This window comes from Diadema antillarum, unplaced genomic scaffold (assembly GCF_040938485.1).
Source record: "Diadema antillarum isolate AM-2024a unplaced genomic scaffold, OU_Dant_1.0 seq00000376_RagTag, whole genome shotgun sequence".
NCBI lineage: Eukaryota > Metazoa > Echinodermata > Echinoidea > Diadematoida > Diadematidae > Diadema > Diadema antillarum.
Genome location: NW_027271375.1, coordinates 1,325,578 through 1,343,148, shown reverse-complemented (window position 1 = coordinate 1,343,148; position 17,571 = coordinate 1,325,578). Strand labels below are relative to the sequence as shown.

Sequence of the window (17,571 nt, the reverse complement as noted above, 5' to 3'; positions counted from 1 at the left end):
TTTCAATAGTCTACTTGGATTGCATTCGCAAGGTTGTTGAATTGGCCGTACAATTTCATGATGTTTCAATAGTGTCATACTGTATATACTGTATCAGTATATGAAACTTGATGTATACTACAGAATTTCAGATGAAAAGGAGAGTCATTGCAATACCTAGAAATGTGACTAAATCATTCCTGGTATCCACACATACAAATATTTTCTCTTAGAAACAGTGCAGAAAGGGGAATCACAGTTCCCTTCAAAACTATTTGATGCTGATTTACTCAGACACAGACATCTCTTTGTTCACAGAACACAAATATTCTATTAATGCATAGTCTATGATGATTTCAGCATGCCGCATAGTTGGTGAAAATGCTGATTAAGTTCAAATGGAATTGTAGACTTCATAAAGCAACCTCCTGAATCCCCCCACACATAAGATAATTTGGAGAAAGGAGATAATAGTAGAACAGGACATTTGTAATTAAGACATTATGCCCTGATGAGCTAGATAATGATATTTTGATATCTCACATCACAATCTCAGATTGTACAGCGTGACACGATCCCTTTAGAATAACAAGCAGGTCATATTGCTGAAATATTTTAATATTTAGTAAGACTGCTATTTGAAAACAGTACTCAGAAATGTATGAATTATGCTATATTCCTCATGACAGTCACCCTACATGTACACTTCATGCAATAGTGTATTCCTCATATACAGTTGTAGCGTACACTTTACGCCACTTTGTGGTATAATATCCTGATAGAATTTAAACATGGAGACAAACATCATAGTGTGCACAGTAATCTCCAAGTAGAATTAAACAGGGAGACAAGATATTGTAATAAAAGTACATGGTTCCAGGGGGTGAGACGTTTCTTCTCACCTCCCTGATGGTTCTGATGAAATGTGTTTGTAGCATGCAAGAGAAATCAACCTGTTTATTCTCTGCACAATATTGCCTAAAGGGAGAACTGTAGAAGAAGAGTCAAAAAGTTAGAAATGTTATATAGAATGGTTCAGCGTGCCTTATAAAACACTGGCACAAGTGTTCGTTTGATGCCCTCACGGACGCCTGATTTTGCTGTTTATAACCTGTATTTCCCATTTACACCTGCCTGAGTATTCTTGGGAGTAGTTTTCAATGGGTTAAAGTTAGTGAGAAAAATTCTGCCCATCATACAGCTAGCAATATCACATTGCATTTCCTCCATTGCTTTATGATGTAAGTGATAATCATGCAACAGGATTTCTACTTCCTTTTGTGTTCATGGAATGGCATTGATGAACATGTAAAAGTGAAGGATCCATAAGTGGATGTGGTTGCAAATATGGATTAAAACTATGCCATTGCAAATAAACAAATAAACTATTTTTTGTGTGTTTTTGTAGGGCTGAATTACTGCTGTGTGCCTGAATGGGCCTTGTACAAATGTATGCCTCAAATGCTCTTTTTACTCAGCTAATGGTTATTGTGTGCATGAAGACATGTAATCAGTATATATATACACCAAAATTATGCAACCTACATACTGTAAGAAACTTTGTGTGCAAATTCTAACAAAGTCCTGTCATGGGGATGTATGGAACACTACATGTATGTTCAACAATGTGAAGGAAAAACAAATGTATGTTTCCCATTGTAGCAAGAGAAGCTGTGTATCACAGGTAGTCCAAATTATGTAGATATGTTACATGTCGTCCTGGGTACCCCTTGTAGAGGTTATCATTTAATATACCCATCTGTCTCACAATAACTGCTTAACATGAAGAAATGAAACACATACTACATGTACAATGTATGACATTATAATGCATCAAAAATATGCAAAATCTGAATATGAAGTGAACTGATGTGAAAGGCTGTACATGTATTTTCATCTGGTCATTACTAAGACAGGATGACATTATAGAGATATGTCAATGCTGTTAATATCTTATGGTATTGGAAGTTTTATTCTGAAAAAGAAAAATAGTTAATTTCTTTTTATTGATACCTAGCCAGCGATGATGAAATAATTTGTACATATGTACAAGGGTATCAGTCTCGTGTTGTAATATTATCCTGTACATTGTACATAATGTGGGTACAGATCACAGTACTTGCTGAAGCAAGATACCAGTACACTTTATGTGTACTCCTCGATGCTGTAAGAGATGGAGTGAGAGCGTACAAATGTTTATATATTGCTGCCATGTCATGTCAATCACATTTGGCCGTCTAGGGAGGAGCAGGCATGATGGATGTTATAAATAAAAGCTGGATGCCACTTTGCTGTTATCCACTTTCTCCAGACAAGTCGTTTGCATCCCCCCTATATATCCATCCGGTCTGAGCGAGCACATCCACGGACGTCACATCGAAAGCATTGTATTATTTAATGGCAATCACGTAGTGGGATGATGTAGCAGGGTGTGTGGTGGGGAGCTCCCAATTTTTCTCATGGTGTTCACGCTCCAGTAATATTCTGCCTGCGCGTGTGCCATATTGCATCTCTGCGAAGCACATCTCATTTTGTGCATAAATTTCAAAACTGAGGGTAAAGTCATGAGTTCAGTACAATATAATGAAGTGTATTTGTGTCATGTATGTGCACAGACTCAGATAAACTTATAATGATGGATTACATAAAGTAAAGAAGCACAGTCAACAGAATGTTGTGGTAAAAAAATGAATTCAGATTACATGTATGTTAACTGTATGTTTTAGTTCAGTATGGAGTTTAACATACCAGTTATTTGGAATTTCAAAAGGGATTAAATCCCTTTTGACAAACATACAAAACAAATGCTGAATTATTTCTAAAATGATGACAAAGTAATACCACATTATGCATGTTTTCATGCACATTTGAGGCTGTAATTTGGTTATTAGTGGAACAAGCTTTACTGAATTCAAACAAGTCATTGCACAGATGTAGATGTTATGTGGTAAGAATCAAACAGCAGGTAATTCTGGAAATACTTTCTTGAATGTCTGACCGCTACTGGTAAATGTGTGTAGTGTATTTTGAGCATAATTCCAAGATACAGTACGATTTGATATTTAAGTCCACTGACAAACACTTAAGGAATACTGGGATGGTGTGCAAAAAAGAAATGGGAGGGGAACTCACTTTGATTTTGAGTTGTGTTCTGGTCAATCTGTGGTCAAGACAACGTTCTTCCTCTTCCATGTACCCCACCCCCTACCCCCCCCCCCCCAAAAAAAAAAAAAAAAAAAAAAAAAAAAAAAACTTCATTCCCAAAGGTGCTGCTACATATTGTATGTTGTACTTTTAGGAGGCATTGTTGTATCCCATGGCTCGGAACTTTGTCTTTTTAAAGGGAGGGGCGAGATGAAGTAAAGGGTGGCCCTGAAAATTGTACTGTTGATGGAAGTTTTGTCATCCCAGGCAACATCAGTGAACGTTATTTGTCAGTGATTACATGTATACAGAATGTAATTTAAGTCTTTGTGTACATGATTTCATATCTCAAAAGATACATTGTGTGATATCTCTTTCATGAAAGTTCAGTGGAAAGTTTAAAGTTAAACATTTCCATACAGCGAAATATTTCTCGTTTGCAGTATTCTAGAATCACCAACATGCATTTGCCGACTCGTTCATTCCATTTGTCCCACAACAAAACAAGTGATGCTCCTTCTTTGCAGTATTCCTGAGGGTTTCTGGAATCTACCCACGCTTTCCTCTTGAGCCACTCTTGTTCATTAATTAACAGAACTCCCTCCGCTGCTTCATAAACCAATGTTGAATACTCTGTGCTCCTCGAAGGGAATTCATGAGTATGCACATGTAATTGATAGCATTGTCTGTCCTTAGGTTGTATTTGATGTATGTACATGTAACTGACTAACCACATGTGAGACAGCGACCATTTTCAGTTTCATTATCATTAACATTTTTGTCAACCATTGTAATGGCTCGTGCAGTCGTCTGCCCATTGTTAGGTGAACAGCTTAAATTGTGCAGTTACTTGTAGATGCAGCTTGTACCACTGCATTTTATACCACTCTCTTGTCTTTTCTTTAAAACAAAAGCAAAAGCAACAAACAAAACAGAGAAAAAACAAAACTCTAGGAACAGCAGTTCAAATAGTACAGTTTGTGACTGCTCCTAAAAATGCTTGCCTAGATAGTATAGCTTTCATTATCACATACATTATGTGTAAAATGCATTTCAGGCAGGATGAAAGCTGAAAACATAACAGCTGTCCAAATACTGCAGTATGGATGTCTACAAACAGCTTGTTCTCTGTAGCCATGGATTTGTATGGGGCATGCTGGTGTTCTGTATGTTTAAAAAGGTTTGCGCGGCGTGAGAGGCTGTAGTTCTGTTAGTTTACGGTACGTGACATAGATTCTTTTAGGATTAGCGTGATTCTGAAAAGGACAGGTTGTGTTCAGTATAGTGTGTCATGATTAACTTTGTCAATAGGTTTTTAATAGCTTTGTTGTTTTACAGTGCACTACATATGTGCATACAGGTTCTGTTTTTGGGAGATGAGTGTGGTCTTGAAAAGGAACTACAGCTGTACTAGTACTTACACACATTCAAGTAAAGTACCGGTAGTGGTATGTGATGACTGGCAACAGGCTTTAGCATTGTTTTGCGAAGCCATGGGTAGGTTATTCTTTTTTTAGATGGGTGTACTTGTACACAGTCCGGTAAAGGTTGGCCTACATCAATAGCTTGTAGAGAGTGGTGACTGTGCAGCGCACTGTGCCACATGAAGCCCAGAGGCAGCACATCATTGAGTTCGAAATTGATCGGATGGAGTACTGAGTATTCGGTCAGCATTTGTAGTGGTAATCACCATAATTGTACGTGTGAAGATGGACTTAGATGTATGTGAGCGTTTATCACTTTTGGCGCAGAATTAAAGGTCCAGTTTACCTTTGGGAACAGTGATTTTAAAAATGTTCAAGATAGCACATTTGATGCACATATATATGTGTAGGTCTGTTGTATCAAAAAACATCCTACCATATAAGATTTTTGCAATAAGCCTACAATATAAGGAGATATCAGTGTTTTTTTTCAATTAACCTTAACTGTAGACAGTTTAGTCGTGAAACATTTTCATTATAACTATTGTTCACATTTTGTGTATTTACCAATACTTAACATCGATTATACGGATTCATATTTTTACAGTGGTTGTTTCTATCCGTAACTCACATTTTAGAACTATCTTAAAGCACTAACGCTGGGTTTTTGTTTCAACTGCAAATGGTAAATTGTGCCTTTAAGGTTTCCAAACAACTTTCAGGGAGCTTGGGCAGTTGATATTTAAATTCAAAGCTGTTTTGATTATGGGCTAGAACTATGTTTTTTAAATGCTGAAAAAAAGAGCGAGTACAAACATGTTTGAACCAGAATTCTTCAGAGTTGGTAAACGCAAAATTCGTTTTGAAATGCGCGACGACAACTACTGCCAACCACACCTGTCTGCTCCTCGGGTGAAACTGGGCAGTGGAGCTTTGCAGTGACAAAGCCTCCCAATCGACTCACAACAGAGTTGATGAAAATACAACTTTCAAGAAACACAATCTGAAAGGTGTTTGCGAACCGGTTTTGATAGTGGGTATTGAAACGCATTTCAAACGTGGGAAAATTGATAAATGCAGCCTATGTCAAATGAATGCAGTTCTTGGCAGAATGCCAAACATGACGGATTGCATTTAGTGATATTGTTCGTATTGTATCTATATTGTGAACAGTTTGGACTATGGTATGTATGGTCGAGTCAAAGAGGAACCAATAGCAAATGGACACAGCATACCTACTGTACAATACATACAAAGCATCTTTTGTCCTAAATGTGACACCCTCATTTAAGTACTATTGGTCATTATGAAACTTACTTCCATGAACATGAAATTGGTGTAGGATTATTTCATATTTCAGTTGACCTAGCTGATGTTTACATAATTGCCCACTATGCATAATTGAAGTTCTCCAGTAAGGAGTGAAAAATTTAGATGAATTGCTTCCTTTTTGTATTTGTTTTTACATTTTCTAAAAGCCACTTTGACACTACCCACTTTTGAACATTTTATAATAAAGGGAAAGAGGAATTCATTTGACTTTTCAGCATGAGTTAATAGAATAAACAGAACAGAATGTAACAGAATATGTCTCTAATCATTGTAAGCAGCTTTCTGTAATGAATATGAGACCCACCTGATATTTAGCTCTCTAATTTGCTCCTGGAGGATTTTACTATTACGGCAGGCAAACTAGATTAAGCAAATCCTACTATTTTTTTTTCTGCAACATGCAAGTACAGCATGAATACTACCAGTGATGTGTAGGAGCCCTGACCTTGCTTGACCTGAAGTGCTGTCAGTGTCTTTGCCTCAATGCAATATCAAGATATCCCTAATGTTACCACATTAGTTTGGGGAGACAAGTATTGAAAAAGTTAAAAACAAACAGGCTATAAATTCCTAGGATTTGATTTTCTTTTCTTACTTTCTCCTTGTTCGCCTCATTTTTTTTTTGTGTGGTGGATGGTGGGAATAGATGGCAGATGGAAATTTGGGAAAAAGTACGCAAAAAAGGCAACTAGACAAGAAGTTGGAACAAGAGTGAACATTGTATTGTATCTGTGTTTTTCCCCTGCACTAGGTTGACAAAAATGGAACTGGGAAAATCGGAGCAGTAGACGCAGCAGCTTTCCTGAAGAAGTCCGGCCTGAGAGAGACGGTCCTGCACAAAATATGGGAGCTCTCTGACCCCCACGGGAAGGGCTACCTTGACAAACAGGTGAGGAGTGATACAGCTTTATACACTCAAACCGCCTGGCTCTCTCCAGGCCCAAGCCACGTTCAACCTTTCCACGGGTTCAGGTGACTTGGAGGGGGGGGGGGGGGGGGGGGGGGGGAGTGGGGAGCTGCTTGTGTCTGCTGGAGAAAAACATAATATGAAAATGAAACGAAATTCCTGCTCATGGCCTGAGGCAGGTCTGTCTGGAGTCAAGTTTACAAGTGTTACACAGCTTTAGTTTGTTTTGTGTGACTTCACCATGGTGGCTCTAGGTCCATAATGTGAAAAGCAATGATTTATTATGGATTAACTCCACTTACTATCACAGTAGCATGACATTTAAGATATAGAAACATTGTCCGCAGGTCCAGGCACCCCCCTTTGGAAGCAAACCAGGAGATAAAAGATACATCTTTATACTGTCAGTATTACAGAGGTAGGAGTGTGCATAATGACAAGTAAGGAGCAAAACTTTGAGTGTGATACGAACATTGAACGTGAATAAAATGCTGTGTGCTTACTCTCAAGCAGAAATAAAATACAGCATTTAAACACTCAGTAGCTTGAACAAGAAAACGAAAATGACATTTGAAATAACAAATGTTATTACATAACTCATGCAGTGTCTTTTTTTTTAACATAACATGCAAAGGAAAAATTGCAGTTCAACTAGTCTCAGATTTCATGACAATTCAACCTCGGTTGTTTTACTTTTACCTATTCCCTAAAAATAAACCAGTTTCCTGATACAAGTAGCACCAAATCTGTAGAGTCATACACACACATAATATACCATAGAATCTGGAGTACAGGAACCATAATTGATTAGCATTATCTTGAGTGCCATCATTTATATTGTTACTGCCAATGTGCTTCTGTGAAAGCTCATAATTAATTACCACCATTGCGACCCATTAATATTAAGTTACCCATCATTCTCTTTGTGGATTATGCAAGTCTGTGTGCATTTTGTTTATGAGGATAATTAGAACAGGTTTAACTGCAAGCCTGCCATCACCTTCTCATTGATGGTGTGACCTCAACTTGCTATAAAGTTTGCTGGTACTATAGACACTAAGAACCAGACACTAGATTTTGATAAACACATATATCTCTGTTGGACGACAAAACCTCTTATCTCAAGTATGTCAAATGCTTGGAAGAGAAAAAAATGGCAGCCATAGCACTATGACAGATTGGATGGCCTTTCCTTTTCAATGCCATAGTGGCTTAATTTGGGGTAAGACAGGATTTTTACAGGATATGATATGACTGATTATCTGATGATTAATTGGAAAACATGATTTTTCACCAAAATTTGAGACACAAGCTTTTGTCACCCCACTGATGATATCTCTTTGTACTGTCTGTGTTGAAGCACTACTTGTATTTAATCTACCCCAACCCCCACAAATTATATTTGTGGTGTAAGTAATGTACCAATATGCTTTCTTTGTACTTGTCTATCTACAATTTGTAATCTGTTCTTTCATTTATTTGACATGGACTTTGTTATCTTTTCTTCTGTATAGTCCAATTTTCCTAAGTGAAATGTAGATTAGATTGATTATTTGCTGTATCACAAAATTTAGCACTGTTGATGTGTATTGCAGAGTGAATCCCGATTAAGTGTCATACTTTAGTTGTTGCTGTTGTGTGTAGTGGCATCATTTTCTTTTTCATCCCTCATTCTAGGGCTTCTTCGTGTCACTGAAATTAATCGCCCTGGCACAGAACAGTAAAGACGTATCTCTTGCTGGCATAGGATTTCCTGCACCGATGCCCAACATGGTAAGAATGTGTGACCTGTCCTTGGAATGGCGAAGCTGGTTTAGTTTCGGGCAAAATCTCAATATGTGGTGTTGCATTTCTATCGTAAAGCACAGTGGCATTGATTGCTTGTGAATTTTCCACAAGCTTCCTGTGTATGTCTAATCTCTCTCTCTGCATTGTGGTGTATTGAATCAGTGTGTCAACAAACACCAACTGTATATGCTACTAATTACAATTTAAGTGTGTACCTGCGTCTGTATGGATTAAAGAGAAATACCACTCTATGTTTGAGTTGAGGGAATAAATGAGCATCAAATCAGCCAAACAGGGCACAAATTTCATTGAAAGAAGATGAGAAATATGAAAGTTATGAATTATTGATGAAAACAAAAAATGTTATTATATTTTTGTATTAACAACAATGGCAGAACTGTGAGCCCATGAATGGTTTGCATTTTTCTATTTTGACCAAAATTTTGTGCAAGCAAGCCACTACGTGAAATGTCACTACTTTCTTCTATTCCATTTTTCGTGATATGTTCAAAATCATGTGCCACCATTCAGTTTGGTTCACTTTGCACATTTTATGTGAGTCATCAAAACATAGAGTGGAGTTTCCCAGTTGTATGACGGAAATACCTTTGGTGAGATTGTGAGTTATAGGTACATTTGGGTGACCCAATGCCTTCAGAGTTTGTTTACCACAGGATTTTACTGATAGCATGTACGTGTAGAATGTATAAATGCTTGACAACTGTTGTACTGGTCACATTTTTATGTTCATTGTTCGTCAGTAACAGTCCATGAACACAAATAGTGCCACCAGTTACATGGATGTCAATATTTTTTCGGAGGTTGAGTCCACAACCCTGATGCTTGCCTTTGGGATGACTCTTATAATACTGCTTTATCACTGTCATATTCTTGACAAAGGACCATATAGAAATGAGCCATTTGTTTTCATTCCCAAGTGCTTTGTGACATCACAATAGGTTGTTGAAATGAAAGTGGTGCCAGTTGGCAAAGGTCACGGTATCCAGTTAGCATATTAACAAGAAGAGCTGACATGGAAAGCCTTCAGCCAAAGGAAGCAGGCCAACAATGAATCTCTGAATATCAGTCATCCTGCCTGTCCTCTCATGTGTCTTTTGCAATATGATACACTCCTTAAAGGGACTGTACAGTACTGGTTGAGGTAGGGATTCATGTTTTGAACATTCCTAAGTGAGATAATGAAAGAGCATGTAATTTTAAGAAGGATTCAACGTTTATTTGATGAAAATTGGTTTTCAGATGGCTGAGATATCCAAAAAAGTGCTAATAATAAAAGGCGACATGCCCCAACTTTATTAGTATCTATTTGTTTCACCTTGTTTTTGGATATCTCAGCCATTTCAAAACCAATTTTCATCGAATAAACTTTTGATACCCCTTAGAACCGCATGCTCTGTGACATCTCAGAGTGGTTTCTGAATATCTCACAAAATGTTAAAAGCTAAATCTTCACCTCGACCGGAACTGTACACACCCTTTAACCCATTGAGGACCGACTGATTTTGCTACAACACACATTTCCCATAGACTCTTGCTCGAGTATACTCGGGACCCATCTTCAATGGGTTGATACATGTATTTTGTGTGTGTATGGAGAAGAGACATATTTTGTTATGCATCATTGTTATTGTTTCATGGTACCAATCATTTGAAATGGCCCATTTTACAGGGCCAGTGTTATGCCATTTCTGTACCTTTGACTGAGCACAGTTTGAAGTCTGCACATGCTATTCCACATCATGTTCAAAGTTGCCTGCAATGAATAGAGTGAAAAAAAGTGAATAGAATGATGACAATTTTGTCAATATTGATGTGAACAAACAATGTGAACATTTGAATCATATGAAGTTAAATCTATGACACAGAATTCAGTGGGAAATCAACAAGACCCTTCTATTATGGCTATTAATGATAAGTTGAAGCATATATCATGTAATATGTGTGATATATGACTTGGTGGTTTTTCTATGCATTGAAAGCATCTTGAAAGCAGGCCGTTCAAGGATATTTTGCCACTTTTGCCACTTTTGCCAATCTGTCCCACCCCTTTAAAAGTATTAGAACTCTCTAGCAAGCTATGAACATCCCGATCACTGATCTAGTAATACTCATACAGGTGATGAATAGCTGTGATAATCTGATTCTCTGTTCACACATCAACTATAGTGGTCAGGATGTTCTAGCTTTGAAGAAGAAAAAAATATCCAAAAATATGTGCAGACTTTTAACGTATAATAACTTTGGAAATGTCAGTTTTGTTTCATGTCCGTTTTGTTTCATGACCTTTCACTGTAGTCTCAGAACCCTGTTTGTCTTGTTTTGTCTTGTCTGATGTTTTATTCATGCATTTGTTTGTCTGTTTAAACAGAGTGGCACCCCAGTCCATGGTCGCTCAGGTAGCCCTGCCATGTCAGACAGCGCCTGGGTTGTCACGGTAAGTGTTAGTACGTAGTAATAGTAGTATTAGTAGTAGTATTATTGTTATTATTATTATTATTATTATTATTATTATTATTGTTATTATTATTATTATTATTATTATTATTATTATTATTATTATCATCATTATTATTATTATTATCATTATCATTATAAGTAGTAGTAGTAGTAGTAGTAGTAGTAGTAGTAGTAAGAGTGGCAGTATTATCTGTAATTTCATTATCATTTTTGTTATTATTGATATTGTTGATATTATCATTATTATTACTCTTATAGTTTTTCTTATTTTAGCCTTGGTACAACTTATGCATTTAATGGTAATGTTTTAAACTAATGCAAGAATGCTTTCTAGGCATTTTTTGTTTTAATTTTCTAGTGTATGCATGTGTGTTTATACTATTTTTATGTGGCCTGCACATTTTGTTCACCCACTACATCTTCCATCAAGTTAGCAGTGAAGCGATCTCAATAATTATACAGCCAGGATGAGAATGTACAGCTGCTGATGAAATATTAATGAAGTCATAAAACTGAACCATCTAATTCTGCCTGCTTTTGCCTCAGCATCAAGTTACACTAATCTTCATGCAGGAATCTATCTTTACAACAAGGAAGGCTTTTGTGATTTATATGTGAATTGTGTTCATTTTATTTATTGATTCATCTTTTATTGGTGGTGTGTCGCTCATGTTTCTATGTAAACAAGAAATGTGGTTTGTGAAGTCATTGGGGCCTCCTGAGATACTATGGGATGTAATTGTTATGTGATATCCTCAACAAGAAGAGCACTTGAAGTAAAGTACTTCATAGCCCGGTCGTTTTGTAGGGGCCTTTTTCTCCCTAACTGCTTTGAATACTGGGGGATGCTTTGCCATTACAAAACCAGATTATAATGAGCAATTTCTCCTAAAACCAGGATGTGAGCAATATACGCACACTTCCATTTCCGCAGTATTTCCTTCTTCAGGAGAAGAATTTGCTTGTAATGGCCTTTGATATGAAACATCTGGAGTAATGGTGTTTTGTGGTATTTACATTCATTAAAAAAAAACACACACACAACATTTTGGGACATATTTGTAGATGAAAAGATAGAGTAAAAGCATGTGTTGACAAGTATGTGCTATTGCCAGGCTTTGTTTATTAACTGATTTCTATATGAGCAGATACTGAATAAAACCAGATATTTGTTGCCTGATCAACCTAGTTGTAACAGGGACCATTGCATTAAAAAAAAAAAAATACAGATATCATGTTATATGTGTATGCTTTTAATTGGCTCTTTATTGCACTTGGTACAATTGTAGTGACCGTCTTAATGTTTATATTATGCTTGGGTACTGTATTAATTGGAATTCCAATGAATTCACTTGCTTGAGATGATGATTTGCCCATTATACTGGGTCCGTGTATGACTTGTCACTGAACAGTGATAAGAAGAAGTTATTCATTAAAAACAGTGTGATTCAATAGCTGATCTCAATTGTGGCTCCACCTCAACATACACGTTGTATTCTGAAGTGGACCCTAATGAATTTGGTGCTGTGTTGAAAACCACTATTTGAGCCACTTCCTGGCAAAATTGATGTTCAATTTATACTCTTTCGTATCCATTTTGTGACCTAGCCGGAGAGCAAGGCCAAGTATGACAGCATCTTCGATGGACTCTCGCCCATCGACAACAAACTGTCTGGAGACAAGGTCAAAGGTGTCTTCATGAACTCCAAACTTCCTGTCGATGTGCTCAGCAGAGTAAGATAATCATCTTTATATACCTCATCTGATGAAACCTCTATTGTGATTTGTCCAAGGTGCAGTCAATAATTTAAGCTATACTGCCCAGCAGTCATCTAGTGGTGTTTCAAGATGCGCACAATTCTATCTTGCGTGCGTATCTATATTTGTGCGGTGTTGCTCATTGTGAAAGTATCTTGCGTGCATATCTATATTTGTGCATTGTGAAATGATACTTATGTTATTTCTCTGACTGATAGCACTACAACTTTATTTTCAATTCCTTAATTTAGCATAAATAGCTAAAATCAAGCAGGATGCGGTGTTTAAAACAAAATATCAACTTTTTTTTTGGGGGGGGGGGGGGTGTCGCAGTTAAAACTACACATGACTTGGTCCCGTGGCATAGTACTGTTGAGAAATCACCTCTTGGCAAATTAGTTCTTAAACCATGTCCCTTGAACCAGTCAATATTTGTAAACTATTTTGCCCCTTGATTGGTTACTGTCATTCTTTCAATATCTTTGATAATTGTAGTTAGCACTACAGGTATAATAGGTATCATTTGAAAAGTTTAATACTGAAGATAGTATGCACAAGTGTGATCAAATAATATCTCTGCAATGCACACTTTGGGGTGCGTTCGAGCGCTCTAAAGCGAACAAAGGCGAACTGAACTAAAGCGTACCGTACTGTACCATGCCAATTTTGGTGCGTTAGAGCGCTCTGTGGAGAAAGCGTACCTCACGAGTTATTTTTAGAAAAGGTCATGCTTGTTTACAGCAAGAATGTCATTCACCTCTCGTTTGAACTACTTACAGCTGTCACGAACAAAGAGAATGATGTTTTTGCATTGTGACGTATGCACATGATACGCGCATGCTTTACAACGAACTTTTGGTACGCTTTGGTACGCTTTTGGAGCACATCGGGAAGTGGTCCACTTTTGGCTCGGTACAGTACGGTACGGTACACTTTATGAGCGTTCGAGCATTCCTCTGGCGCGGGTACGGTACAGTACAGTTCGCTTTAGGAGAGCGCTCGAACGCACCCTTAGTCCTAACATATTTTAATGAATAATGTTGTTTCTTCAGTTTATTGACTTTAATTCAAAAACTTTGTTGCCTCTGATGAAGATTCTGCTAGGATCGAAAGCTCAGGCCCTTTTTGACTCCATTTTACTCCATTGGCCCACCAGTATTGGTTAAAGCAGTTTTCAGCGGCTATTTTTGCTAACTTTAATTCAGTTGGACTGATTTTTCGTTCAGTTAATCTGAAAGAAGCAAACAAATTTTGTGGTAAATCATGAATGCTTTGCATAAATCTTCATGTGCTTTACAGAGTTTGAATAGCAAAGTCTTTGAAACACAGGATAAAGTAATAATCCTCATGTTTTATTGCTTGGTGATAGATTATCTGCTTTTGTGATAGATTCTTGGAGATAGAACATCTCCACACAGAATTTATAATAATATTCCACATTCACTCATGACAGATATGGGACTTGAGCGACATTGACAAAGATGGTCTCCTTGACAGAGATGAATTTGCAGTGGTAAGTATTGATTTAATTTGACATTCTGCATGCAAAGGAGCATACAAAGGAATTTCTTTGGGGGCTTGGTTTGTGTAAAAGACTGAAAACATATTCCTGATGATGTATTGCAAATTGGTCAGTGGCTGTGTATTGCTATGCAGGCTATAAACCACATTATTTCATATACTGTAAAAGTGGATATTTTTGTGTCAGTAATTTTTTTACGCTCGGCCAGGTAAGATGAATTTTATGTATGCATTTTTAATTCTGCAGAATGAAGACATTAACTACTGGAATTTATGGCAAGCAAAAATATTTGTGTGCTTTCCAAAAATTTCATGCTATTTTCTGGTGGCGCAAAATGTGTGAAAATTTCCACACCACAAAAATTTCCACTTTTACTGTAGTTGCACGTAAAACACATTCCACATATAACTGGCGTGACAAGTCTTTAACTTCCTCAATCGCTACATTATTTTAGGCATATTGAGCACTACAAATCTCAGTTGTTAACGTAAAAGATAGTTGCTGTTACAGCTTGCCAGTGTTTTCTTCTATTGTGGCTGTAAGTCTGAAAATGGCTGTTCATGTATTTGGAGAGAAAAAGATGCAGCATGAGTTGTGTTCTTTGTGTAAGTGCTGGAAAGAGTCAGTACTTTAGCTCATTGCATTTTGCGTAGACACAGCTTTGAGTTGTATAAGATTTGAAGTCAGCATGTATATATCGCACCTTTATATATTTGCATCTATTCTTTCTGTATCTAGCCTCACCCTCTGTATCTATTCTCATCTTTCCAACTAGCCCTGGTCCTTTATTTTGGAAGTCTGTTGAAAGAAGTTGGAAAGGATTCAGTGAGACTTCATGTTCATCTTTAATAGCTGTACTAATTAGTATGCCTGGCACTGATTTTATCTATGTTCCCCCTTGCCATTGCCATGATTCCCTTGCACCTTACCCTGTACTTTTCTTCCTTTTGGGGGGAGAGGAGGAGGATGGGGGGCATCCTGGATACTGTAAATAAGGAATGTGCGAGAGCCAAGATTTGCAAACTTAAAATGCACGTGAAAGTTCTTGTCTACACTATATGCATTGAATGCCAGTGGCAACTCGCGAAAATTTAATGCTGCAAAGAAGGCCGTCAGCTCCAATTCGCAAAAATTTCATGCAGTGAAAATATCTTGTTTTACAGCATTCTGTACTTGCCTACGTTGTCTTTACCAATGTAACCATGTCCCACTCGTCCTAGGCCATGCACCTTGTCTACCGGGCCATTCAGAAGGACCCCGTCCCCACCGTACTACCCGCCAACCTCATCCCGCCAGGCAAGAGGAAAAAGGCCATGATGCCCGGAGCCGTCCCCGTCCTTCCCGGTGGACTGTCGTCCAGTGCCGGCCTGAGGAGAGTCACGCCGCCCCCGTTGGCCCCGACGGTACGAAGCGGCTCTCCTTCGTCAATGGCGTTTTCCCAGCAGGTGAAGATAACCCTGATGAGAATGTCCTTTGTCGCAGAGCTGTAATTATTATATTTAATACTTATTCTTATGACACATTTTACAGTTTCTTACACTTTGAGGGAGCTGAAGTCATTGCCTTTACCTCTTTGAAGACTTAATTTGTTGTCAGAGAGCTCAAACAACACTATAATAATCATAATACTAGAGAGATCATCTTCTGAGTGAAAATTTCTTGTGAAAATAAAGTCTGTACCTGCACGTGCATTCAAGATGCACAGTTTTGCCATTGTCTCGTCTATCACATGATACATTGCTGTTCCAAAGGTCAGTGCTGTTTATATTTATTTCAGTTTTTCTAGGGGGATATTTTTCTGTTCAGACTTCACCTCATCTGTTGCTTTTATGCGGTAGCTTCTATTGTAATGATATCTTTTCGGGGTAAATTTCCTCACAAAACACATTTGCTTTGTGGGTTTGTTTTGCCTGTTCATACTCTCTCCCTGTCACATGATGATATGCAAATGAGGAATAACTCCTACAGGTGGTTACAAGTCTAGGTGTAACAAAATTTTATGTGTAGCCATGGAACTAATTTAATCCTGTTGCCTGCCTCACAAGCAATTTGATAATTGGTAATTTGGTAATTGGTAATTTGGTAATTGGTAATATGGTAATTTGCCACAGGTTGATACATGGTTTATGTGTTTCCAGTAAACAGTAGGATAATTTGACAACACTCCAGTTGTACTGTGAAATGAAATGATGTGATAAACTCGGTGTTCTCTGCAGTCTTTACCAGGGGGAAGCAGCTGGGTGGTCACAGTAGAAGACAAGACCAACTGTGACATCCTCTTCAAACAGCTGGATGCGGAGACTAAGGGTTACCTGACCGGAGACCAGGTCAAGCCCTCCCTGCTGGAATCTGGCCTGCCCCACCCAACACTTGCCCACATCTGGTAAGGGCTTGGTTGTCATGGCAACATTGATCCACTCTCAGATGAACCACAATCTGTCCCCATAAAGTCCTTTTGCAGTTGTAACATACTTGTGTTGTCTTTGACTTTTTTTTCTGTGAGACAATGTGCTTTGATTGTTGTTGTTTTTGTCCCCGCCGAACGAGTTCGAGCAGGGGACTATGAAACGGGCTCCGTACGTGTGTGTGTCCGTGTGTCCGTCCGTCCGTCCGTCCGTCCGTCCGTGCGTCCGTGCGTCCGTGCGTCCGTGTGTGCGTCCGTGTGTGATCAAAATCTTCAATTTGCTACTTCTCTGTCATTTATGAGCCAATTTTGATTCTGTTTGCTTTATATGATAGCACTACATGGGAGCTTTGAAACTTCTTCACAGAATTTCAGTTGTGACCTTTGACCTTGACCTTTGACCTATATTTTACATTTTGCTACAAAATGCTACTCCTTCGCCATTTCTAACCCGATTTTGATTCTGTTTGTTTTATGTGATGGCACTAGGAGAGGGCTTCAAAACTTCTACACAGAATTTTGACCTTTGACTTCTTTGACCTTTCACCTTGATTTTTTACCTATATTGTACATTTTGCTACAAAATGCTACTCCTTCGCCATTTCTAACCCGATTTCGATTCTGTTTGCTTTATGTGATGGCACTAGGTGAAGGCTTCAAAACTTCTACACAGAATTTTGACCTTTGACTTCTTTGACCTTTGACCTTGATTTTTTACCTATATTGTACATTGGCTACAATATGCTACTCCTTTGCCATTTCTAACCCGATTTCGATTCCGTTTGCTTTATGTGATGGCACTAGGTGAGGGCTTCAAAACTTATACACAGAATTT

General features: G+C 37.9%; 1 protein-coding gene across 1 annotated transcript in view; it reads left to right on the top strand.

The window, feature by feature from the left end:
- Positions 1 to 17,571, top strand: part of LOC139731514 (uncharacterized) — a 49,766-nt gene that overhangs the window by 11,990 nt on the left and 20,205 nt on the right. Inside the window, exons 3-9 of the mRNA XM_071642398.1 lie at positions 6,631 to 6,768; positions 8,464 to 8,559; positions 10,964 to 11,029; positions 12,661 to 12,786; positions 14,264 to 14,323; positions 15,553 to 15,777; positions 16,549 to 16,715. Of these exons, the coding sequence (XP_071498499.1) occupies positions 6,631 to 6,768; positions 8,464 to 8,559; positions 10,964 to 11,029; positions 12,661 to 12,786; positions 14,264 to 14,323; positions 15,553 to 15,777; positions 16,549 to 16,715 (878 nt within the window). The remainder of the gene's footprint in view (positions 1 to 6,630; positions 6,769 to 8,463; positions 8,560 to 10,963; positions 11,030 to 12,660; positions 12,787 to 14,263; positions 14,324 to 15,552; positions 15,778 to 16,548; positions 16,716 to 17,571) is intronic.